Consider the following 26,530-nt stretch of genomic DNA (forward strand, 5'->3'; position numbering starts at 1 on the left):
ACTTTTGTTAAAAAAAAAAAAAGATGTATAAAGATTATTTGGGGCATTTTTCTGCATGGATGTTACAGCTCAACAAAAAGTTTACTTAAAAAAAAATCAGGAAACAAAGCAACAGAAGTAAATGCAAAGTATATCCTGTGGCTTTGAAAAAATGGCAAAGATGAGAAGTGGTGAACAGAAAGACAGCAACAGCGCTGACTCTTGGAAAGGAAACAGCCAAGAGACAGAGCTGGAGAACACCGCTTCCTCCCAGAAGTCAGCTAGTTGCTCTCTTTAGTTGTTGCCTGAGCCTTGCAAACTCTGCTGAAAAACAGAAATGTCAGACTTGAACACTGTGAGCTGTGCTCCCAGGTCGAAGAGACAGCTCAGTGCCCATGCTGGGTTTGTTGGGTAGTTATTACCAGAAGTGACTTTTCTCCCTATTTCTTAAACTGTCAACTGCACACTGGGAGTGTTGGGGTGGAAGCACAAGGGGAAGGGGCCTCTAATCCCGATGCTGTGTTCAGGCACTGAGCTAAGGGCAGCCTGCCAGACAAGCCCAACATCCTGGATCTTGCCAGAGCTGGCTGGTGGGTCTGTGGACCAGAAAATGCCCTTCATTATCAAGATATTTAACTCTCCATTGCAGCTTTCAAACTCTCTATCCGTTCTTTACTTTGAAATCAGCATCAGATGCTACTTTCAAAAAGAGCCATCCCACCTCTCCCACGTCAAACCCAACCTTGGAATCCAGTATTATGCTTCTTGGGGATATAGGTGTGAGGCCGACACCCCCAGACAACTACAGAGTTCTCAAAATGTGATTGAATAAAACATATCTTCCTGTTCTTAATTTTAAAATAAACACTTGCCTCCCAGCACGTTTTGACAGGCAGAAATAAGACATGAAAGAAAAAGCAAATGGATATGAAACCTTCAAAACAAAAATGTGGACTGGGTCAGCCCTGCTTGTCTCCTAATGTCACCTGTCATTTCCAAGGGGCATTTTACAGCCTTTGTCTCATGCATCCATCAACTGCTTAGAGTCAGCCACCAAAAAGAGATGGCCATTGATTTGGTTTCTAATTGCTTTAGTACTGACCCTTAGTCCCTACATTAGCGCTTCCCTGGTGGCTCAGATGGTGAAGAATCTGCCTGCAATGCAGGAGACCTGAGTTTAATCCCTGGGTCTGGAATATCCCCTGGAGAAGGGAATGGCTACTCACTCCAGTATTCCTACCTGGAGAGTTCCACAGTCAGAAGAGCCTGGCAGGCTACAGTCCATGTGGTCGCAAAGAGTCAGACATGATTGAGCGACTAACACTTTTACTTTCTTTACATTATTCAAACACACTTTCAGAAGCCACTCCTTAGAGAGACCTTCTTCTAGAGCTGAGAGTGAAAAGGGTCGAAAATTTGGTCTCTATCCTCAAGTGGTTCCCGTTAAAAAGGACATATACGCACAAAACAAGTTATGCACATAAGATAACAACATAACGCTGAACTTCTGATGACACAAAGATGCTCGGCTTATTCTTGACAACACCATCACGGAAACAGGCTTCATGGAGGTGGCAGAGTCTAAACCAGGGAGGACAGACTGGACCTGGGATAGGCCTTTCCTGACAAGATGGCATACATGCAAAAAGCCATGAGAAGAACTCAACAAAAAACAACCCAATTTAAACAATAAGCAAAGGACCTGAACAGACATTTCTTCGGAGAAGAAAGACAAAAGGCCAACAAGCCCATGAGAAGATGCTCAACATCACTAATCATTGAAAGTGAAAGTGAAGGTGAAGTTGCTCAGTCGTGTCCGACTCTTTGCGACCCTGTGGACTGTAGCCCACCAGGCTCCTCCGTCCATGGGATTCTCCAGGCAAGAATACTGGAGTGGGGTGCCATTGCCTTCTCCAGGGGATCTTCCAACCCAGGGATCGAACCCAGGTCTCCCACATTGCAGGCAGACGCTTTACCCTCTGAGCACCAGAAAAGCCCTCACTAATCATTAGGGCAATACGAATCACAGTGAGATGCCACCTCATACCCATTAGGGCAGTTCCCACACACAAAAAATAAAGTGTTGGCAAAGACATGGAGAAATTGGAACCCTCCCCTTGTGCACTGCTGATAAGCATGTAAAATGGTACAACCAGTGTGGAAAACAGTAGAGGAGGTCCTCAAAAAATCCAAAATAAAATCACAATAAGATCTAGCAACCCCATTTCTGGGTTTATATTCAAAACAACTGAAAACAGGATCTCCACGAGAGAGCTGCACACCAATGTTCACAGCAGCATTATTCACAATAACCAAGACACAGAAGTAGGACTTCCCTGGCGGTCCAATGAATGGCACAGGACTCCATACTTCCACTGCAGGGGGCACAGGTTCGATCCCTGGTCACGAAAATAAGATTCTACATGCCATGCAGCATGGAAAAAAATTTTAAAAAAAGATGTGGAAGCAACCCAAATATCAATAGATGAATGGATAAAGCAAATGTGGTATATACATACAGTGAATATTATTCAGCCTTAAAAAATGAGGAAATCTTGTCCTATGCTTCAATATGGATGAAACTTAGGGACACTATGCCAAGTGAAATAAGTTGGTCACAAAAAAGACAAATGTCTCACACAAATGGGATCATGCAGTATGTATAGTAGCCGAACTCTTAAGGAAAGAAAGTTGCCTGGGACTTGGGGGGAAGAGTGAGGCTGAATTATTCAATAAGTTTAGAGTTTATTTTGCAAGATGTTAAAGTTCTAGAAGCCTGCTGTACAACAATGTGCATATAGTTTACTATACTATACAAGTAACAGTGGATACCATGGTAAATTTCGTGTTGGTTTTTAAGATCTGTTTTGACATGGATCATTTTTAAAGTCTCTATTGAATTTGTTACAACACTGCTTTTGCTTTCTGTTTTGGCTTTTTGACCCTGAGGCATGTGGGATCTTAGCTCTCCAACCAGAGACCGAACCTGTACCCCCTATATTTGGAAGGAAAAGTCTTAACCACTCGACTGGCAGGGAAGTCCCAACTTCATAGGGTTTTTTTTCTTTTAAAGATTGACTTTGGTTTTTGGCTGTGCCGGGTCTTCATTGTTTATAGAAGGCCTTCTCTAGCTGCCGTGAGCAGGAGCTATTCTTCGTTAAGGTGCATGGGCTCCTCATTGCAGTGGCTTCTCCAGTTGCAAAGCATGGGCTCCAGGCACACAGGCATCAGTAACTGCAGCACATGGCTCAGTGGTTCTGCCGCATGGGCTTAGCTGTGCTGCTGCCTGTGGGATCTTCCCAGACCAAGGATTGAACCTGTGTCCCTTGCGCTGCAAGGCAGATTCTTAACCACTGGACCACCAGGGAAGCCCTCAGGTTGTTTTTGACCACAATACAAAAAAGCCACGTGGAAAGCAGATGCAGCTGGATGCCTCTCCTTCCCCACCCCCCACAGAGTAGCTTCCAGAATAGACGCTACAGTAATTGCATAAACCATGGAAAAATGAACTCTGCATACAGTGAATTAGAAGCATCACAGGAGCATCACACTCCAGCTAGTCCTTTCCAGCTTCCTTGGCTCCAAGGTCCCCCTGATCCTCACCGCTCTTCACGTCCACAGAGACAGCCCCTCCCAGTACTCTTTTGCAATAATGCAGAACCTTCCAGGAACAAGCTCTCGGCCACATGGAGGTCATACTTCCAGGGGGAGGGGAAGTGTTTTCACGGGAGCAGTCTCTGGATCTAGGTTCGGAGCTCTTGGGACCCACGTACTGTGCTGCCACTAGACCCCCATCTCCTTTGTTCTGAATACTGACCTCAGGCCACTCTGATTTACGGTCAGATCAGCTTCTTGTCTTCCTTCCGAGAGGATGACAGACAAGCCTCCTGGGCCTGGTCATGCAGTCAGGGTCAGGCCACCACGTCTGGGGGAAGGCAGATGTTGGAGAGGGTCCAGGGCAGTGGGTGACAGTGATTAAAGGGCTGGAAACCAAGGCAAATGCTGGGCTGGGGGGCTCAGCATGACCCACGGTGTCTAGTAGGGAGGCCTTGTGATGCTGGCGACAGCATCCAGCTGCTTCCTCTCTCCCCAGAGGGGCCCAACAGGGAAACGCCTGATTTGTGCTGAGAGGCAGGCAGAATTCAGACCAACAGCCCTTACCATTGAGAAGCTGAATGCGAAACGGGCTCCTCAGAGAGGGGTCAGAAACACTCTGCCTAGATCCTTAAGGAAAATCTGGTTTTCCCTGTGGATTAAACATGTGAAACCCCCAGCTTTGCGGCCTGTGGCCCAAAGGAAGCCCTCCAGAAATGGCAGCTAATAGTATTTTCCCTTCTGGATCTCATGCCTTTATGACAAAAACGTTTATATAGCTTCCAATAAAAGGCCTATGAAGTCAGAAACATAAATACATATATACATGAACACATGTACCAGGCTCTTCAATGAAACTGGGCACGTTAAGAACTTGAATGTTATACCTTAAGAGAAAAGCGTAAAGGACAAAAGTGGACGAAACAAGACCTCTGGGTCAGTTACAGACTCTGTTGAGGCCACGTTTCCTCTGTGCCAGCCGACACAGCAGCCAGTGGACATCTGTGACTACTGAGCACCTACAATGTGGCAGAGTGACTAAATTTTTTTTTTTTTCATGTGGGGACCACTTTTAAAACTCTTTATTGAATTTGATACAACATTACTTCTGTTTTACATTTTGTTTTTCTGGCCAGTAAGGAACATAAGAAAATGATTGGGACAACAAATGTTCTATATCTTGATGGGTGGGTGGTCACACAAGTGTGTATAAATGTCAAAACCCAAACTGTAATCTTAAGATCTGTGCGTTTTATGGAAGGGCTTCCCTGCTGGCACAGTAGTAAAGAATCCGCCTGCCAATGCAGGAGACTCAGGTTGGATACCTGCTGCTGCTAAGTCACGTCAGTCGTGTCCGACTCTGCGCGACCCCATAGACGGCAGCCTACCAGGCACCCCCGTCCCTGGGATTCTCCAGGCAAGAACACTGGAGTGGGTTGCCATTTCCTTCTCCAATGCATGAAAGTGAAAAGTGAAAGTGAAGTCGCCCGGTCGTGTCCGACTCAGCGACCCCATGGACTGAAGCCTACCAGGCTCCTCCGTCCCTGGGATTTTCCAGGCAAGAGTACTGGAGTGGGGTGCCATTGCCTTCTCCGAGGTTGGATACCTAGGTTGGGAAGATTCCCTAGAGAAGGAAACGGCAACCCACTCCAGTATTCTTGCCTGGGAAACCCCATGGACAGAGGAGGCTGCGGAGGGGTGGGGCTATAGTTCATGGGGTCCCAAAAGTGTCAGACACGACTCAGCAACTAAACAACAACAATTTTATGTAAATTATACCTCAGTTTAAAAAGATACCCACAGGATAATGCTTATGTAATGATAGAAATTTATTAATACAAAGCACTTTCCACATACATTTCCTTTGCCCTTTTTCAAAAGCCACATCTCAGTACCCTGGAATAGACATTATTAACATTTGACAGACAAAGAAAATAAAAAGACAAATCATTTGTCCAGGCAGTCTTCCAGAAGAGGCAATCTCAAAGCCATGCCCTTATCGCCGTGCCATCCAGCTTTGCAAAGGGGTCAAAGTCATTCATTTCCAGGCTGCCACCCCCTCCCCTTGGCTCCCCCAGGAGGCCTTACCAGCACACGGCCATCAGCCTTGGGCTGCCGCGCCAGGCTGACCCCCATCCATTCATCATCTCGGTCTTCCCGGCAGGTCTTTCCACAGGGCATGCCCCGATTCTTCCCTGAAGGAAAGACAGAAAAGTCAGACCTGGATTGAGGAACGCTTTCGTCTACTTTCCAAAGAGCAGTCTACAACCCATGCGTTTGTTACTGTCAATGAAAGCAAATCCCGGTGCCCAGTGAGGCCAGACGATACAAGTCAGGGGTGGAGAAGAGAAAGGTTTAGTGCAGGGCCCTGCAAGGAGACAGGTGGCTTGTACCTTAAAACCCCAAACTCCCAGAAAGTTCTCAGCAAAGGCCTTTCCTAGGAAAGGTGAGGGAGGGGCTGTGACAAACTTCTTGGTGTCAGATCCTTTGTTCCTGAGGTCAGGTCACAATGTTCCCATAAACCTCCACCCAAAGCAAGGTTATTCTCTGTTCTGACAAGAAAGGACTCAAGTCCCAAGATTCAACTCTCATGCCCTGAGCAGGCCCGTCCCCCTGCCCAAGCGCTGGTCCAGCCCCAAGCCCGGGTCCTCCTGCCAGTGTCCAGCCCAGCTGAGGAGGCGGCTCTCAGCCCCAAGCACCCTCAGGGTCAGGGCCCATCACTGCTGAGGGAGCCAGGCACCCAGCACCCAGTGGCTCTCAGGCCACCCAAATGGGGGCTGGGTTCCTCAGACTGCAACCCAGGGAGACACCTGCTGCCATTGCGCTGCAGAGGTTGGGGGAGGCTCCCCACCTCCTCCAGGCCTGGGCCAGCGCCGGTGGGCCACCGTGACGAAGGCTCAGGAGGACACAGCCCTTGGCGTGTCCCCGGGGCCCCGCCTCACCTGCTGCCTGAGGCTGAAGGCCTGGAGGGCCGGGGAGAAGGGCAACTTCCGCCTCTCACCACACTCTCCACCGAGAACACCGCCCTGCCGACCACTGGCAGAGCGTGACCTCTAACCTTCGCGCTAAGGGTCTCGGGGAACGGCTGCACGTCCGCGCCTACCACACCACCAGCCCATAAATGAGGAACTTGCAACAAGATGTAAATTGACTCTACCACCATGTATGTTGTTTAATTCATCTGACATTTTTTCATAGCAGGACTCTTCACCAAGGAAGCAAGGTGCTGATGTATATTACAAAGTAAGCTTCTTAATTTGTTATGGACCAGTAATAGCCCACAAACCAGTCATGGAGAATGCCATGGGCACCTCTCCTATTCTGCCAAAGAGAAGCATGACAATTCTTCATTTAATAAAAATAATAGAAGATCTTGAGGAGAACGGACTTTGGCGAAATCGAGGACTCAAAGTGATGACTACCGTAAAATAACGGCTACTTTGAGAACCGACTCTGTACCAAGCACAGTTCTGTGTATTCACGTCTAGTATCCATCAGTCGTCTCACAGTGATCCCCGTGAGGTAGCTATCATCCTTCTGATTTTACAGGTGAGGAAACTCAGGCCAAAGAGGCTCTGAGATATCCAGTAAGTCCCAACAAGTAACAGGCAGAGCTGGGCTCCGAACCCAGGCAGATCTGACGTCCAAAGATGCTGAACTTTCCACCAGACCAAGGGGGCTTTTAAAAACACCTATCAATCATATCTTTGCCTACTTAAATCATAAAACCTAACGTCACTTTTAATGGCCTTCCATCTTGTACGTACAACAGAATCCTAACACCTTACCCCAGTTCACCATGCCATCCTCCCCTGCGTCCATGGTCCCCTGCTTACACTCCAGGGATGCTGGGCTTGCTCTGGATTTTAAAATGCCACAAACTTTCCTCCCATTCGAGATTCTGCCTCCAGCACCTGCCCAGCTAAACACTGGGGAGGTGTCAAAGTCCAATCTAGATCAGATCAAATACTCACCTCCCCTCTTCTCTGATCTTTATTTGTTTTAATGTCCCTTTTACCTACTAACTGGTAAGGCCCAGGATAGTAGGATCTTTGTTTGGTATATCCCAGTGCGTAGGAAGTAGTAGGTACCCAGCACATGATGAATGGATGGGTGGATGGGTAGATGGATGGAAGGAAGGAAGGGAGGGAAGGAGGGAATGAAGGAGAGATGGAAAAGTGAGTGGATAGTTAGGAAGGAAAATAGGACAGTATGAGGATGGAGAACCCATCCCCATCTTGGCAGTGAAAAATCTACCCACCTCGAGCCATGTCCAGTTCGGTGCATCTCCGGTCGGGGTTGGTGTGGACTCGGCACTTAAACACAGCCCCAGGGGACTTCACTGAAGTGCTGTACTTGGAATCCGCCTTTGGTGCACCCACAAGGACCCTGCACATCAAGAATAAAGGGCATTCGGTCACAACCCAGTACCAGGCAAGTGCCAGTCGTGAGTGTGTTGTCTGAATGCTGTCTGGGAGACGTTCCCCAGCATTATGCGGTGCTGAGGGTGGGGGGGGGGGAGAGGCAGAAGGAAGGGCCTCCTACTGTGAACCCGTCATGATTTTAATGTGCCTAGAGAAAATCTGAGTTTGCTTGGGAACACATACCACCAAAGGGTTCCTATCCAGACTGTATAAAGAATTCCCCCAAATCAATAATGAATAATAGACCAAAGACTTAAACAGATGCTGGATGAAAGAGTGGCCAATAAACATATGAAAAGATGCTCGACTCTATCAGTCACCAGAGAAATCCAAATGAGAGACCACTTCACATCCTCTAGACTAAAACCAGGAAGACTGAAAACACCAAGTGCTGGCAAGGATACGAGGCCCCGGGGACCCTCACCTTCCTGGTCAGAGTGTGAACAATCACAGCCACTTTGCAAAACAAACCAACAGTTTCTAAGAAAGCTGTACAGGGGCCTGCCCTCAGACCCAGCAATCCGCTTTCTAGGAACACACCCAGCAGAAACGCACGCATAAGTCTACAGGAGACACACACAAAATATTGGGTCTGTAACGGCCCCAAACTAGAAGAAACCTTAAGAGCCATCAATGCTAGAATACATAACTAAACTGTGGTGCAGAAACAGAATTCCATACAACAATGAAAAATCAATGAACAGTCAACTGCAACCTCACGGACAAATCTCACAAACACTGAGCAAAAAATACAGGGGACAGTAGTGTACTCAGTGCCTGAGTCTGTTTATCTGACATTCAAAAGCAAGTGAAATTTAAGGGTGGTGTTAGAGGTCAGGAACACACTGACCTCTCGGGAGAAGAAGAGGGGGTATAACCAGGAAGAAGGGTTTCTGGAGGAAGGTGCTTGAAAAGGTTCTCTTTTTCAAACTGAGTTGTGTTTATACAAATGTGTGAATAATTTAAAATTGTGAAAATTTATTAAAAATTTGATGAAGAAACAAAAAATGAGAAGTTTAGAAACGTCATTTCTGCTGTGTCCCACTCTTGCTCCCCTCCCACGATATGTACCTTTAGGGTGACAGGAAAGAAGTAGCAACAGTGTGAAATTATAAACCACAACCTCTAGCCCAAGGCACACCAGAGCTAGATGAGTTTGCCTACAACAGGGCAAGAACATCCTTCATCTTGAACCAAAAAGCTGCCCCAAGGATGTTGCTGCTGCTGAGTTGCTAAGTCATGTCCAGCTATTTGCAACCCCCCAGACTGTAGCCCGCCAGGCTCCTCCTAGCCCATGGGATTCTCCAGGCAAGAATACTGGAGTGGGTTGCGATTTCCTGCTCTGGGGGATCTTGCCAACCCAGGGGTTGAAACTGCATCTCCTGCTTTGGCAGGCAGGTTCTTTACCACTGAGCCACAAGGCAAGCCTGCCCTGGAGATGAACCATCGTCCCCAGCAGGACCCTACTTCCCAGAGGAGAAGAACAAGACGTGCCAAGACGACAGAGAGACACATTTGGGTATAGAACATGTTACAAAAACAATTCTGACCTAGAGTTTTGTGCCTAGTTTCCACAAAGTAGTCAATGGAAGAGCTGTAGCAGAAAATACCAGGCATCCTTGGTCAGGCACGGCTGGCGCTGAGCTATAAGGACCTGTACAATGAAACTTTAAACAGAATCCATGCTCATGCTTAAAGAGCAGACAGTGCCAAGCCATTTGCTCAGTGGAACGAGAGCCTATATCTGATTCTGTGAGTTGCCCATATCTCATGCAGCCCAGAAAGGAAATGCAATTCCCCTCCCAACAGTATCAGGCATGTTATGAAAAAGCTTATGTCCCACTGGCCTGGGAACGGAATACATTCTCCTTTATGCATCTCTGGACAAGGTGACTAATAGCACAAACCTGTTAGAAGGACCTTATGCAGCCCTCCTAGGGCAGCAGAAAGCTGAAGCAGACTCCTCTCACTTGTTTCTGAAAGCCACCTTCATCTTGGGATCTCAAATGTTCACCTCAACCCTGGTCTCAGAATAACACTGCTCCCCTCTGACACTCCGGCTGAGCAAAGGGGTGCAGATCCTCAGATCAGACCACGGAGGACTGAGACCCTCAGATGGTCACTCAGCAAAGGCTGGCAGAGCCCACAAGGGACACCTCCCTAATCTGCTCAGAGACATGGTATCAGGTTCATAAGGAGGCACATGGGTCCCTGTGCTCAATCCTTCAACCCCCAGGGAACAGGAAGGGTCTCCTTATTGGAGCCTTTCTTTCCAGCTCAGTCTTAGAGAGTCTGTATATCTGATCCTGTGAGGAATCAAATCACACCACACTGGGTGTGAGAGGAGCTGGGCCCCCAACAGTGGGGGTTCCTATAAGCTGCCTGCTGCTGCTCAGTAACACCCCAGGATCTGCGCCCCCCTGACCCTGCACTCAGGGCTCCTGGGGCAACTCCCAGCCCCATTCTCACCACGATGGGCCACAGCTGCAGAATCCCAAGCAGAAGCGGGGCTGGAACCCACTGCCTCTGGAAATCTTAGCAAGCCCTTTCCCGAGCACGCCATGCCACCTCCATCACCCACACGAGGGCAGTTGGGCCGATCCACGGCTGCTCTCAGTCAAACGCAGAATGACCCTCTGAAGGAAACTCCAGTGAGAAGAAAGCCACATTAAGGGATCAATTTCCCCTCTGGCTTTGGGGGCTGAGCTTTGGAGTCACCGGAGCCGGCCAAAGGTGGCTCTCTCCAATGCTGGTTGTGTTTGCACAGGTGAGAGGAATTAGTAGTTTGCCATCTCTACACTGAAACACCCACCACCTTTCCACAAGGCAGACTGCAGGAGCTGGGGAGTATCAAATTCCTCCTTCACTCCAAAAGCCCCATGGGACAAGACTGCGTCCAGAAATTCCCACCAACTCCCAATTTATATCAGCACAGTGAATAAATGCCAACTGCAATAGATGCTGCTAAAAAAAAAATCGCAAGAACTAAATAAGGGGGAGAATTCAATGTGTACAAAGAAAGGGGAATGGCTGCAAGAAACAATGGCAGGGGACTTTCCTGGCAGTCTGGTGGTTAAGACTCAGCATTCCCAATGCAAGGGTCACAGGTTCAACCCCTGGTCAGGGAACTAAGATCCCACACTCCATACAGCACAGCCAAAAAATAGACCTACATTTAAAATAAAAAAAGAAAGAAACAGTGGTCTATTTCCTCTATTGGGTATCCAACCTGGAAAGCTTAAATCCTAGGATGGGTTCTCCAAGCCGAGAGCTGAGACAGAGAAGCAAAAATTTATTTCAAAATCTAAAGTTGTAGAAGGGAGACTTCCCTGGTGGTTCAGGGGTTGGGTGACCACACTTCCACTGCTAGGGGGCACAGGTTTGATCTCTGGTCAGTGTACTGGGATCTTGCATGCCATGTGGCACAGACCAAAAATAGAGAAAGGAAGAAAAAAAATCTTGGAGAAAGGACCTGCTGAATCATACTTTCCTTCAAAGCCCAAGGTACTTAATGGTTCCAACAACAACGGCTGATGAAGCACCCGATTACCATCGTCTGGTTCAAACTCTTAATCAGCTGCTTGGAGGAGGAGGTTTCTTCCCCCCAAATCCTGTGTAACAGGAAATGAAGCAAGAGATAAGGGGGCATGTGTGCACGCGTGTGCCTGACATTCACAAGGTGGCTCGAGGGAGGACGAGCCTGTATCTCTGTGTTTACAGAACATCGTGGCTTCCTCCACGGCCTGGCGCTGCTCTTTACCTAGGCTGCAGGCCAGTAACGCTGCTCCACAGCCCAGCTAATGAGCTTGCCTCTTCTGAAGTTAATTCAACTGGCTATCGGCCAGGCTGATCCTGAGAGAGAGGACAGAGTTCAGGGCACGCCACTGAAAAGATGACACTGGCTTTTTCTCTCGCTCTGTTACACAGACAAACCCTTTCCCCCAAATCTTTCCTGGCACTCTTGATAAGACAATAAGATGCTTCTTTCTTCTGTACAGTTACCATCTCAAGGAGCCGAGCGTCCCCGCCAACAGGCTCCTCATGAGAAATCATCTGGCTGCTTCGGACCTTTGCTTGTTACTTCAAGTTGCGGTCCTCAGAGCAGCAGCATGGGTAACAACTGGGAGAATAAGGGGAAGGCGGAATCTCAGGCGCCATCCCTTTTCCACTAGACCAGAACGTGTTTTCTGGGTCTTCCCTGGTGGCCCAGCGGCTAAGACTCCGAGGTCCCAATGCAAGAGGGCAAGATTCGATATCCCTGGTCAGGGAACCAGATCCCCATATGTTGCAACTGAGAGTTCAAATGCCACAACTAAAGATCCCTCATGCTGCCATGAAGATCGAAGATCCTGCACGTAACAAATAAAACCCGGCGCAGCCAGACATATAAATAAAAATAAAATAAATCTTCTTTAAAAAGGACATGCATTTTTTACAAACTCTCCAGGTGACTTCTAAGAAGGGTTCTAGAACCACCTACAGTGATTGCAAACAATCACTTTCATCTGGGGCCAGTATGAACAGACGACCCCTGAGAATCAAGCTCTCCTCTATCCCACTCCCAGTTAAAGATGCACAGAAACTGCCCACGCAGTTCCCAGAGTCTCCTCCTTAACTCAGAGCTCGGGTTCCTAATTACGAGGACTGCCAGCCTGTATTGGGCACGGGGAGTGTGCAGGTGTTGGGCTAGGCTCCCTCTGGGCTGAACTGCATTTCATTTTCACCACAAGCCTGCGGGAGGCACTGATACTATTCCTCCTTTACAATGGAGAAGCAGGTGCCCACACGAGGTCATGGCACTCACCTGAGCCCACAGAGATGCCAAGTGCAGCGTGCACCCTGGCAGTCGGGTGCAGTGCCCACTCCCCTACTCTGCCCTCCCCACATCAGCCAGAAAGGAGGAAAAGGGAGCCGACAGGTGCCAGCCACTCACACGTGTGACCTTGTCTGGAAAAGGCGCCTGATGCTCTGCATGTGGCCCTGCGCTGAGACTCTGGATTGGAAGCTCCGTCCCCAAAGGATGGAAGCAGGCCTTTCTCCTCCCCATGAGGCCAAACTGCACTCGCCTTCCCGCTTTCCCAGAACATTCACTTTGCTGGTGCAAAAGTGCTACCCAGAGGTTAGCCACCCCCCAGCCCCTCACCCCGCCCCACCCCGCCGCCCTGAAATTTTATTGAAGTAATGTGTGCATGAGGGGTCAGTCGTGTCTGACTCTTTGCAGCCCCTGTGGGTTGTAGCCCCATGGACTGTAACCGCCACAATCTATAGCCCTGGGTTCTCCAGGCCTGAAGAGTGGAGTGGCATGCCATTTCCTTCTCCAGGGGATCTTCCCCACCCAGGGATCAAACCCTTGTCCTGTGTCTCCTACATTGGCAGGCAAGTTCTTTACCAGCTGACCCACCAGAGAAGCCATTATTTACAGTTGATTTAAAATGTTTTGTTAATTTCTGCTCTACAGAAATAGCTACTCAGCTATTCATATGTAATCTTTTTCATATTCTTTTCCATTATGTTTTGTCACAGGATATTGAATATACAGTTCCCTGTGCTATACAATAGGACCTTGATGTTAGGAGAGAATAAAAGCAAAACATTCTCTGGTATAAATTGTACCAATGTATTCTTAAGTCAGTCTCCCAAGGCATTAGGAACAAAAGCAAAAAATAAACAAATGAGACCTAATCAAACTTACAAGCTTTTGTAACAAGGAAACCTAGACAAAATGAAAAAAGAACCTACAGAATGGGAGAAGATATTTGCAAACAATGCGACTGACAAGGGATTAATGTCCAAAATATACAAACAGCTTATACAACTCAACAACAACAAAAAACAAGCCATCCAAACAAAAAACGGGCAGAAGACCTAAATAGACATTTCTCCAAAGAAGACCTACAGAGGGCCAATAGGCACGTGAAAAGATGCTCAACATCGATAATGACTACAGAAATGCAAATCAAAACTACAATAAGGTGCCGCCTCTCTAAGTGAGCAGTTCACGCACCTATCTGGAAATGCAGGCCCATCTGTTTATCTGCCAGCCCCAGCCATGCTCATGGATTGCCTGATTTCCCATCTGAGGCAGTCCTGGCTAGGCAGTGTCTCGTGTGTTTTACTGAGATGATGGGCACACTGCTCGTAAGTGGCAGGGCTGGGGTTTGAACCCAGGGGTCCATGACAAGGGCATGCTCTTTCCAGTCCCTCTGAACTCCCTCCTATGTGGCAGTTTAAGTGCGCTCCATTTCTCCAACACAGCCACTTCCTTGGTTGACCTGTGTTGGGGAAGCTGGCCACCACGGCTCCCATCCAGCCACCCATCCAGCTCTGAACCTACCCCTCACCCTCTGCATGCAAACCACGGGTCAATTCCCCAGGGACACAGGTGGCAGGAAAGGGCTGAACCACAGCTGCCTCCTAGGGAAGGCTTGGAACTGACATTGTCCCCAAGGTTCCCTCTCTCCCACAAATACCGCAGCAGTGATTCCGCAGGGCAAAATTACAGCCAGACCAAGGACAGCAAGCGGGGATTATAAACCTTAAACCCATTAGGTTTGCTTTCAGGCATTTGATCCCCAAACCAAAACTTCCCCGGGGACCTATGTTTTAGTTACAGGAGTGGAATTCAATCGCTGCATGTCCACCGCACCTCAGGGAAACCCCAGGAATCACTCCACATCCATTCCTAGGCAAAACACAGCCAGGGCTGGATGAGCCAGAGCCAGGAAAGCCACCTGACCACGCCAAATCCTGCACTCCCTGAGAAGGAAACTGGTGGAATTCCATGACCAACTGGGAAAGAACAGAGTCACAGGGAGGGGCCCGCCTCGGAGAGGAATTAAACCCCCGTGGCCGCCCTGGACGGGAATAAAGGGTCTTCAGAGGCTGCTGCCCTGGCCAGGGGCTCAGGCCCTGGTAGATACACCCAGAGAAGGAAACATGCCAAAGAGCTGAGGTTTTCCTTCCCCAGCTGAGAGCATCAGGTAGACATTAAAATCTGAGAGGCAGAGCAAGTTGCAGAACTCCGGGGACCTGGGTCTTGAGGTCTTCCTGTTGGTTTCTTGAGAAAATTTTTCTTCTCTAAGAAAAACAGGTCAATACTTTTACTTTTCTTTTTTTTTTTTTTTTGGCTAACATCCTCACCAGCTCCTTGGAAGTATGGATCTACCTCCCAGACTTATCTGGATGCTGGCATGAAGGACAGGACTCCCCAGAATAGGAATGGCTTCCGATGTGCTCTCTGAGAGAAGGAAGAGCCATGCAAAATGACAGGTTTTATCGCACACTTGTCAGAACGGCCATCATCAAAAAAGACCGCAGATAACAAACGTAGAGAAAAGGGAACCCTCCTACACTGTTGGTGGGAATGTAAACTGGTGCAGCCACCAGGGAGGTTCCTTAAAAACCTGAAAATAGAATCACCATATGATCCACAATTCTATTCCTAGAAAACAAAAACCCTAATTCAAAAAGATACATGCATCCCAATATTCACAGCAGTATTATTTACAATAGCCAAGACTTGGAAGCAACCTAAGTGTCCAACGACAGATGAATGGATAAAGATGTGGTATATATACAATGTGATATTACTCAGCCACAAGAAAGAAAGCAAATGGCAAAATTTCAAGAACATGGATGGACTTGGATGGCGTTATGTTCAGTGAAATAAGTCAGAGAAAGACATACACTATATGCTATCACTCATGTGTGGAACCTAAAACATAAAACAAAAAAATGAATATAGCAAAATAGAAACAGACTCAGATATAGAGAACTAGTGCTTGCCAAAGGGGAGAGGGAAGTGGGGAGGAGCAAGATAGTGGTAGGAAATTGTGTGCGTGTTAGTCACTTGGTCGTGTCTGACTCTTGCAACCCCATGGACTGTAGCCCACCAGGCTCCTCTGTCCGTGGAATTCTCCAAGCAAGAATACTGGAGTGGGTAGCCATTCCATTTTCCACGGATCTTCCTGACCTAGGGATTGAACCCAGGTCTCCGCATTGCAGGCAGATTCTTTACTGCCTGAGCTACCAGGGAAGACCTAAAGAGGTACAAATTACTGTACATAAAATAAATAAGCTACAAGCATACATTGAACAGCACCAGGAATGTAGTCAATATTTTATAATTACTTTATAAGTATAATCTATAAAAATATTGAATCACTATGTTGTATACTTGAAACATATAATATTAAAAACCAATTATACTTGGATTTTAAAAAGATTTTTAAAAACTTCAGGCTTTACAATCCCACAAGTCTCCTACTAAAGTAGCCAACTCAGATCTTTGGAAGCAGACATATGAATAAATAAACAAAAATGCAGATTGATGCTGAGCATGACCAAAATTTTAGAGATGACACATAATAAAGAGAGTCTCATTCATTTCTGTATGGAGTGCTGACATTCAAATTTTGATAAATGAATGAATCAACAAATGCTCTGAAAGCAACATTTTAGCATCTGAAGTCAGGATGAAGATCATTAGCTTGGAATGTTGGATCAAAGAAACAGTAAGAAAGAGCTACTCAGATTTATCCAGGTTCTACTATGTGGTGCATGTATGTTTCAGGCTTTGCAGACAAAATCTCATTTAAGTCCCCCCACAATGTCATGCAGTACAAACTCTCCCTGTTCCTCTTTCGTAGAGGAGAGACTGAGGCTCAAACACCTGAAGTAACTTGCTAAGAACACAGAGCTTCTAAATGGGGGTGAAGTCAGGCCGGCAGAGCCACTGAACATCTCGGCAGCCCTCTTGCTATGGCTCAGACCACGGATTTGGTTGTTGCTAGGGAACCAGGGGCCATAAGGAAGGCAGAGTCAGGAAGGACCCCACTCCCCTGAGTGTAGAAAGTCCACTTCAGGACCCGAGCTGGTGGAGAGGTGGTGCCAGGACCCTGCGCACTGCTGCCCTTAGGGGGGCCTGCACACAGCCAACTGTGCTCTGGGGTGTGTGCGTGTTGCAGCATTTCCAGGCTACACAGTCCAGAAGGGCTGGGAGAGCTTCAACACACCAACAGATGGACTGAGATGGAAGAAATTCATTCCCTGCCTTTTTGATGCTGAGCTTTGCAGGGGGCGGCGGTGGGGGGAGGCAGACCTAAATCATCTTTGCTCTCATACTGCTGGCCATTTATACAGAGATTCTGAGTCTGAGTGGGTTTCTTTAACAGTGTTACAAATCCAGGGGTGAATCCTGAACACCAGCAGACCTGGCATCCTTCCCCATCTACTCTCCAAAGAAAACTTTTTCAGTAAGCCCTGGGAGCCAGGAGCACTCAAGGGAGCAGATGGAGGGAGGGAAACCCAGAGAGGTTGGGACGGATACAAGGAATATTCCAGAACGCTCCATATTTCCTAGGACATATCTGTCTTAACTGACCTAGGATGAGAGCAGACCCTACAAACATCCCTGGCAGAATGACTGGTCCCTCTTTCCTGAGGGATTGAGAATGTCTGGAAAGCAAAATCCCAGTATCTCCACACAGGTAGCCAGTAGGTCCTGAATAAACATCTGCAAAGGGTGTCATTGGTAAGCTTCCAGAACCTTCTCAGGAAAGCAGGACAGAGTCTCACAACACAAATGTCTGGGTGCCTTGAGGCCCTAAACTCTTAACTCTTGCCTTCTTGAGAGGCAAAGGTGCAGGCCTCAGTTCAACTACTCTGTCCCTCCATGCCTCAGTTTCCCCCTTGTGAATGAGGCTACAATGACGACTAGCTGAAGGGAACTAGGGAACTGTAGGGAACGTTAAGTGAGTTAATACACATGAGGCACGTAGAACGGTACTCAACATGGGCTAAGCAATCAGCAGTGCTGTGGCTGCAGCTGCTACAAATTTAAACTCGTAACAAGAGTCCCAGAAAAGCAGAAACTGGGGACCAAGTGACCCTGTGGTTTCAAAGACTGGATTCTCACCAATCTTGGATTCACTTTCACTTCCTAAGGCTCCCTCTAGAAAAAAAAAAAAAGAAAAAAAAGGTGACGATCAAACACTTTAATCTGCTTTGGTTGGTCACCAAATCCACATGGCTTAAGGCTTTGTGGGTCACAAGATACCAGGGTTGCAGCTCTGGTCGGTGACTCAGGGTAACGTGGGAGCTCTCCTCCTCCTCCGCCCCTTGCCTGTGATTTCCTCGAGGTCAGCAAGAGGCAGCCTGCAAGTCTGCTTCAGGGCTCATTCTAACAGCCCAGAATCCCAGCACTGCCCGGGCTGATACAACAAGAGGAGCAGGAGCATAGATTATCCCAGACACGCTGCAGGCCAAGGGACACACCTCACGCGGCCCTTCACACACGATGGGCTCCGTGTCCACCACTGAGGCATCCGGCACCTCGTGCCACCCAGCTGCAAGGGGACAGTTAGCTGACAGCCGCCAGCTGCTGCCCCTTCCAGGCAATCAAGCTGAGGCCAGGCCTTCCCCAGGCAACCACGGGGACTGACTATGATCATATGAGGTGCTGGGGATTGGGGGTGCCCCTGTTGAGTTGGCTGAGACTTCTTCTTACTGATTTTTATTGAAGTCTAGTTGATTTACAACGTTGTTAATTCCTATTATAGAGCAAAGTGATTCAGTTGTATATACATACATATATTCTTTTTTTAAAATATTCTTTTCCACTATGGCTTATCATAGGGTATTTTTTAAATTGGAGGATAGTTACTTTACAATGTTGTGTTAGTTTCTGCTGTACAGCAATGTGAATCAGCTGTTAAGTATACTTATATCTTCTTTCTCTTGACCCTCCCTCCCACCCCCTCATTGCACCCATCTAGGTCATCACAGAACACCAGGCTGAGTTCCCTACTCTATACAGCAGCTTCCCTCTAAGTTGGCTGAGACTTTTATCAGGCCCGTATCACCATCTGAGCCTTTCCCTGCCCAATTCTGTTTCATCTCCCCTGTTCTTTCATCCGCCTTACGCCCCGTCCCCATAATTCTTTTCAACTCCTATCTCTGTCTTAGCATCTGCTTCCCAGAGGACACAGACTGACCGAGGGCCCCAGTGCACACTGATTACCCAAGGCTGCAATGGACCCTGGTCAAGGCATGTAACTCCGTGAGCCTTACTTCTCCATCTGGCAAACGACACCGGTCACCACGTGGCCCCGAAGATTCCCCTAGAGACTATTACACTTGTGAAAGATTGGACCTCTTGCAGGCGCCCAGCAAGTCCTATCTGATGGGGTCGTTTGTTTTGATTTCTTAAAGTTACATGCTACTCCCTTGAAAGCAAGGTTGCTGAGAACACCATGGCTGCTTTTAATAAATGTGACAACAGCATCCTCCGCAGACAGATCACAATGGGAGTTATCAGAAGGAGACCGTTTCCTGACCGGCAGCAGCTCGCTGGGGACTCAGAGCTGGCCAGGGCCCGGCCCTTCACACTCTCACACTCTGGGCTGTTAGAGACTGGCGGGAGAGAGTCTGTCTTCTTGCCCTGGAAGGTTCTCTCCGGAGTGTGACAGCTGCCTCTGCCCCGGCTAGCGTTCAGCACTAGCTCAGGAAACAGCACCCTCGCCAGCTTCTTGAGATCTTCAGGGAAATGTCACGAAAACCCTCAAGGGATGCTGTCTGGGGCCCCTTAGAACTGGGGCCTCATACACGTGTCACCTCTTCTTGAGTACTTTGAAAAAGCAGGCACTGCAGGGCTAGTAAGAACCGGGAACAAGATCTGAAAAAGCTACTTCCAGAAAACCCAGATGGGGAAGTGGGGTTACAGCCCGTCCTGAGAGCCGGGCATGGAGAGCACAAAGACCTCGCCACAGAGGTTATGAGACAGCCTGGCTACCACCAGCATTTCTGGGTGCCTCTGCACAAAGTCAGGTCGGGACGGGGAACAGGGCCCATGGTCCCAGCATCCCCCTTCCGAAGGTTCTATATTCATGGGGCTCTTTTCTGCCCATCAGAACTCCCCAAGCCTGCCTGAGGACCTGCTCTCCCACATCGGAGCCGACATCTTATTTCTGCCTGACGTACAAGGCAAGAAGCCCACAGTCTTCTCACCCATCAGGCTGAGTGCATTTTTCATTCTTGAATCCCCAGCCCTCAGCATAGAGCAGGCACTCCAATGTTTGATGGATGAAAAGAGGCTGCCAGCTATTAAGCGTTAATTAAATTTAAGCTCCCTCATTTCAGTTTTAATACTCAGATATGCAGAGGCTGACTTTTTTTTTTTTTGGTTACATTGCCTTTGGATCTCTATCGAGCTGTTTAAGACACAAGTCAAGGACTTCCCTGGCAGTCTGGTGGTTAAGACTTCACCTTCCAAGGCAGGGGGTGCCAGTTTGATCCTTGGTCACATGGATCACATGCCTCATGGCCAAAATATCAAAACGTAAAACAGAAGTGATATTGTAACAAATTCAATAATAATTAAAAAAAGACACAAGTCATTGCTCCAAACAAGCACTGGAACTCTCTGCAATGGTGAAAATGTCCTGTGTGCTGTTGAAAACAGCATCTACAAGGCACATGTGGCTACTGACAAGTTGAAATGTAGTGGTGTTACTGCAGATGTGAATTCTTCATTTTATTTGGCTGCTTTTTTTGGGGGGGGGGCTACACAGCATGGGATGCAGGATCTTAGCTCCCCAACCAGGGATCAAACCCATGTCCTCAGCAGTGAAAGCACAGAGTCTTAACCACTGGACCACCTGGGAAATCCCTGGTTGTAATTAACTTAAATGGCAATACACCACCACTGCACTGGAAGTGCAGAACCAGCTAGCTTGTTCTCTTAACTCTCAAGCTTCATGCAAATGAGAGGATGCCATGTTCCCCTCGGCTCTGAATTGCCTCCTGTTCCTCACTGAGTGATGCTCAGACAACCTTAACAAAGCGCAATGCCGGCGCCTCTTCCATTTCCGAGCACTTGCTCTGGGCTGGAGCACGGCAGTCTTGATGTGTCCCGGGAGATGGGGCAGGAAGCACGTCTCCAGAAAGGAAGCCAGGGCACCCAACCGCCTCAGACTCCGGGGCGTCTGGGGCCGAGAGGAAGGAGGGGAGGGGAGGGTGTGAAAGAACCCCGTTCTGGGGCCTGGACGCCTGCCGGGCTGCATGTATTTATCTCACAGGGTGTCACAGTTGTCTGCCCTGCAGCTGAGGGACTGTCCATGTCTACAGGAAGGGGACAGAAATCTGCTTTGTCCGTGTTCCCTGGTACCTCTTGCTCATTGTTCAAAGGGGGCGAGAAGAGCCGGGGGGTGGCAGGTTTGGGAGAGGATGCCAGCTCAGGGCAGGCAGATGGGGATCACTGGATAAAAATAGAAACCAAGTCCCTTGGGTGTCTGCATCCAAACTGATACCAGCGACATCTATCACACTCCCTGGGGTACTGCGTCCACCTGGCCACGGGGACAACGCTCACTGCCCAGAGCATGCTGCAGAGGCCACTCAAGCCACGCCCTCGGAGAGAGGAGGGGTCGTGCTCCGTTCTCAAGGCAGCATGACTGCAGGTGCAGGATGCAGGGTCCGCGGCTCAGAAGGCAAGCCCCCCCCACCTCACACACGGAGAGCTAGCACCTCCGGTCAGTGACAATTCTGGTTTAAAAACGAAATGCTCGGGATGCTCAGTTATGGGGTTTGAGAAGACGCACTAGTTCCACTGACAGAGCACGTGCGGGTGCTCCGCGCTGTGTGCCTGGGGGGCCCTCGGTCTGGGGACCGCTCCTCTCTGGCGCCTGCAGAGCCCCCACTGACTGTAGTGTGAGTGCTCTCTCGCCACACAGCATTCCCCTCCCTCCTTACCTTACACAAGACAAATCCCCCCACCTGTAAAAAGGTGTTTAATTAGCATGAGGCAAAACTATTAAACCATGAAAGACTGAATGAAGAAGCTAAAGAATAATCTCTGCTCAAGAAGAAAGAAGACATAAGGTTTAGTGAGCACTGCCTTCTGTTCCATTCAGGGTTTCAATACATGACTTTTCCTCGTCACATCTATCACTTACCTCCCACACCCAACCCGATTCTCTGTCATCTTTATTTAAGTCTCCTTCATGTAGGTGGCTCTGCTCTCCCATTGGACTGGAGCAGCACTTTGGTACATTACTCCACAGTTAATACATCCCCTAAAGTTCACATTTCAGCTTCATTGGCACTATGGAAACTCAGAGAAAATGCCTGAAAGCCTCCCTCCCTCTCTGACGGAGTGATTCTAAGCCCAGGAACTTATGCAAAGGAAATAATTAAGGATGTCCGCAAGGCTTTTGTTAGAAGGATGTTTACCCTGCTGCTGTTTATAATCATGAATCATTGGGAACAACTTGCCTGTCCCCCAAGCAAAGCTAAAAGATCCAGGACCCAAGGACTTCCTGGTAGGTAGAGACCAACCATCAGTCACTAAGTCAATCAACAAACCCCAGAGCTGAAAGTTAAGGTAGAGACGAGTAACAGTTCCAGATTCCACAGGGCCTGAATCATACAAATATAGGGCAACTACCCTTAAGAAAATGAATACAAAATTATGAGTACAGGATTAAGCACAGGGCCCGGGTAGAGGCCTATGCAAGTAAGAGGCCTTTGGAGGAAGTTTTATCAGTATCGAAAAACTCTAACCTCTAAAGATAGAAAGAAAAGAAAGAAGAAAATAGGAGATGCTGGAAGTCTCTTCCTTCAAAGGCCATGGTATACCAAGACTGGGCAGCCCAGTTAGCAGAGAATAATGTTCAAGGTCTAAGACCAAGAAGCAGGAGAAGGGAGATAAGAACAGGGAGAAAGATGCTTGGCGGTGGTTGAGTCGCTCAGTCATGTCTGACTCTTGCGAGCCCATGGACTCCGCCAGGCTCCTCTGTCCGTGGGATTCTCCAGGCAAGAATACTGGAGTGGGTTGCCATTACCCTTCTCCAGAGGATCTTCCTGACCCAGGAATCAAACCCAGGTCTCCTGCATTGCAGGCAGATTCTTTACTGACCAAGCTATGAAGGAAGCCCAAGATGCTTGGAAGAAACAGCAGAAGGATACAAGTCAAGGAGATAAGCAAGAACTAATACAAAATTAAGGCAGTGTGGAGTGGGGGGAGAGGCAAAGGAAAACTGCTTTAAATAGATCACAGGAGGGATTAGTTGGTACTTGAAAAATTATAGGGACAAGCAGTCAGATAAAAAGAGCAGGCTGTTGGGAGACTGGGATTGACATACATACTATGTGTAAAATAGGAAATTAATGAGAACCTACTGTAGAGCATAGGGAACCCCACGTAATACGCTGTGGTGACAGAAAGGGGAAGGAGATCCAAGTAAGAGGGGACATACATACATAACTGATTCACCTTGTGTACAGTGGAAACGAACACGACGCTGTAAAGCAACTATACTCCAAGAGAATTTAATAAAAATAAGTCATGGAGATGTAATATGCAGCACGGTGACTATGGTTAACAATACTGTATCGTATATTTAAAAGTTGCTAAGAGAGTAAGTCTTCAAAGTTCTCATGGCACACCAAATTGTAACTGTGTCTGATGACAGATGTTAGGATGAACTTATTGTGGTGACCATTTCATAATATATATGTGTATCAAGTCATTATGCTGTACACCTGGAATTAATGTTATATGTGAATTATATCTCAATAATAATATAAAAAAAGAATAAGAAAAAAAGAGTAGCACACTCAGTATAAGAAGCAGAGAGAAAGCTTTTGAGACCAGCAGGCTGGCTGTGATGAGGGGCTCCTCTGAATCCCTGAAATATCTGCCCCACATCTCCACTGACACCACACCACTAACCAGCATGACCCTCCATCCTCAACCCCTCTCTGCCACATACCCTGGGTCTTTTCCTGCTCTTGCCAAATTTATTCACATCACACAGGCTTTCCTCATCCTCTTTTTTAAAACAAAGCAGGCCAGGAACATCCCTTGTGGTCCAATAGTTAAGACTCTGTGTTTCCACTGCAGGGGGCCCAGGTCTGATCCCTGGTTGGGGACCTAAAGATCCCACATGCAGTGCGGCTTGGCCAAAAGACTTAAAAAAAAAAAAAGCAGACTGAACTCTTTTTCCAGGTCTTGACTCCCCCTACTTGCTCGGAGCTAGGGCAACTTCCACCTGTGGCCCGTCCAAGTCCAGGAGGTAGGTCCTGGCAGCTCTCTGTATGGTAAAGGTCCTCCAGCATCAGTGATGCTTCAGCTTCCCCACCTGCCCCTGCTCAGCAGCCCCCTGCCCTGACTAGTCCTATTTTTGACAGCCCTCCCCATTCGCTTTGTGCCAAGGTCACACAGTCCCAGAGCCTAGCCTCAGATCCTGGGATGTGTTCTCTACCTGCTCCTGCCCAGGCCACCTTCTCTACCAAATTCAAAGTCCACAGGGGACACTGAGTACACGGGAGGACACAGAAAAGGTATCAGCCTGCTTTGCTGTCCAGGGGCCATTTGGCAATTGCAGGAAATGAGAGTTGGCCTTTAACTCAGGAACTGGGGTAAACAGTAGGGAGGGAGACAGGGAACTGGGCAGGAGCTACACAAAGACCTTCAAAGCTGGTTCTCCTGGAGGCAGCTCTCCTAAACATCATGATTGTTAAAGGGCTGGCAGGTCACAAAGTTCCCGATTTTCCAGGAATGCTCAGGACTTGAATCTACTAACCCTCCCAGTTCCATCAGTCTCTGACCAATTCCAGGTGGAACTGCAAGCTGAGCACAGAGGAGGTCTGACTTTGCCCTTCCAGCCTGCAGTCCCTTAAGGATGCTCACAATAAAACCAGTCCTGGACTAGCTGCCGCCTAGGCCCCCACTGGGGAACTATCCACGCCCTACCTCTCTGAGGAGTGCCTGACCCCTCCTGTGGTTGTTTCACTTGCTCTTAGGCGGGAGGAAAGGGCCAAGGAGAGACCAACCTCCCTGGTGCTTCTCCTCTGGGGTTGGCCACTCAAGCTCTGCGCCCCTTTGCAGATAGTGCCTAATGAGGAGAGCTCCCACCCCAGGGGCTCTCAGGGGCACATTCAGGGGGCAGCTGTCCTCCTCGACCGCTATATAGTGCTTGTCTGCAGGGCAGCCGCCTCCATGTGTGGTGAGACCCAGGCCGCCCCAGAAATCACTCACGAGCCAGCCCTACCGGCCTTCACTGAGCGTCCTGGACTGTCCGCCTTCCCTGCCTTCCCGACCCTCTCGGCTCGCTTCCCCAGAGGGGCTGATGAGCCTGAGGACCACTCAGCTGGCATCTCCCTCAGGCACACCGAGCCCACTCCCCCTCGCATTTCGCGGTTACACTGCTTCCAGCGGCAGAACCGGCAGCAGAGGCTTAAACCGAGGCAGTCGTGGTGGGGGGTGGGGGGAGTCACCAAGAAAGAGTTCTCGAAACTGAGAAGTCTGCCGGTCACCCCGGAGAGGGACTTCCGAGGTGCTGGCCCGGCCTCTGGAGCCCCGTGGAGGCAGAAGAACCAAGTTACTTCGCAACCTCGAGTTAAGCCGAGACTGCCTGGGAGGCCGAGGGGCAATCCCGGTGGTTCTCCCACCCGGAGAGGCGCCCGGCCCCCTCCGCCTGGGGAGCCCACCGGGTCGTCCGGGACCGGAGACCGTGTCTTCCCTCGTCCCTTCTTTTCCTAGGCGGCCGGGCTGCGCGCAACGGAGACATTTAAATCGCCCCCTCGGGACGGCGGCGTGGAGAGGCCGGAAAGGCGGCGGCGGCCTGGGGGCTGCAGCGGGACCGGGCCGGGCCGGGCTGCGGCCGGGGTCCGGGCCAGGCTGCGGCCGGGGTCCGGGCCGGGAGGGCACTCACCAGCGCGTGTTGTCGTGGAAGTGCTCCAGCACCGCGTAGCCGAAGAAGGACCCGGCAGGACCTTGGAAGCGCACTGGGCGCTGCGGGTCCAGGTTGTAGGCGCCCGCAGGGGTCCCTGCAGCCACCAACGCCAGGAGCAGCGCGCGGAGCCCCCCGGCGCCCCTCTGCGCCGCCGAGCCGCCCATCCCCAGCTGGCCGCCGCCCTCCCCTGAGCCCCGCGAGCAGGGCGCCGAGCGCGCCGGCGGAGGGGCCGAGGGGTCCGCCGACGGCCGAGAGGCTCCTGGGGGCCGGAACTCTGCGCTCGGGCTCAGGCGGGACGCGGTGCCGGGCTGGGGGCGGTGGGCCGAGCGGGCGCCGTAGGAGAGCACAAGGGCGGCCCGGAGCGGCCGGCGTCCTCTGTCCAGCCGAGAAGTGTGCGCGCTCGGAGCGAGTGGGTCCCGGGCCGGGCGGCGCTGGACTGCGGAGAGGCGCGCCCGCGGGGTGGGCGGCCTGAGTGGCCGGCGGCGGAACGGCGCAGCAGCGCTCCCTGCGGGCCGCGAGCCCGGCACCACCTCCCGCGGCCGCGGAGGAGCCCAGAGACCCGCCCCAGCGCCGTGTCCCCGGCGGGCCCTGGGCGCCGGGTCCTGAGGCCACCCTACTTGTATTTTGTGTTTTTACTCATTTCTTGATATGTCTATTAATTTTATTAATTTGTGTTTTTACTCATTTCTTGATATGTCTATTAATTTTATTAATTTTTTAAAGAACCCACTTTTAACGTTAATGATTTTTTCTGTAACGCATTTACTTTCCAATTTTAAATTTTTATTTATCAATTTG

The 26,530-nt window shown here is 49.4% G+C and overlaps 1 protein-coding gene across 1 annotated transcript in view; it reads right to left on the reverse strand.

Annotated features, from left to right (window-relative positions):
- Positions 1-26,157, reverse strand: part of ITGA9 (integrin subunit alpha 9) — a 367,824-nt gene extending 341,667 nt beyond the window's left edge. The window contains exons 1-3 of the mRNA XM_040246228.1: positions 25,712-26,157; positions 7,835-7,962; positions 5,662-5,768 (exon numbers count right to left, since the gene is read on the reverse strand). Coding sequence (XP_040102162.1) covers positions 5,662-5,768; positions 7,835-7,962; positions 25,712-25,896 — 420 coding nt within the window. The 5' untranslated portion in view covers positions 25,897-26,157. The remainder of the gene's footprint in view (positions 1-5,661; positions 5,769-7,834; positions 7,963-25,711) is intronic.
- Positions 26,158-26,530: the final 373 nt, after the last annotated feature.

Source organism: Oryx dammah, unplaced genomic scaffold (genome assembly GCF_014754425.2).
Source record: "Oryx dammah isolate SB20612 unplaced genomic scaffold, SCBI_Odam_1.1 HiC_scaffold_9, whole genome shotgun sequence".
Classification (NCBI taxonomy): Eukaryota; Metazoa; Chordata; class Mammalia; order Artiodactyla; family Bovidae; genus Oryx; species Oryx dammah.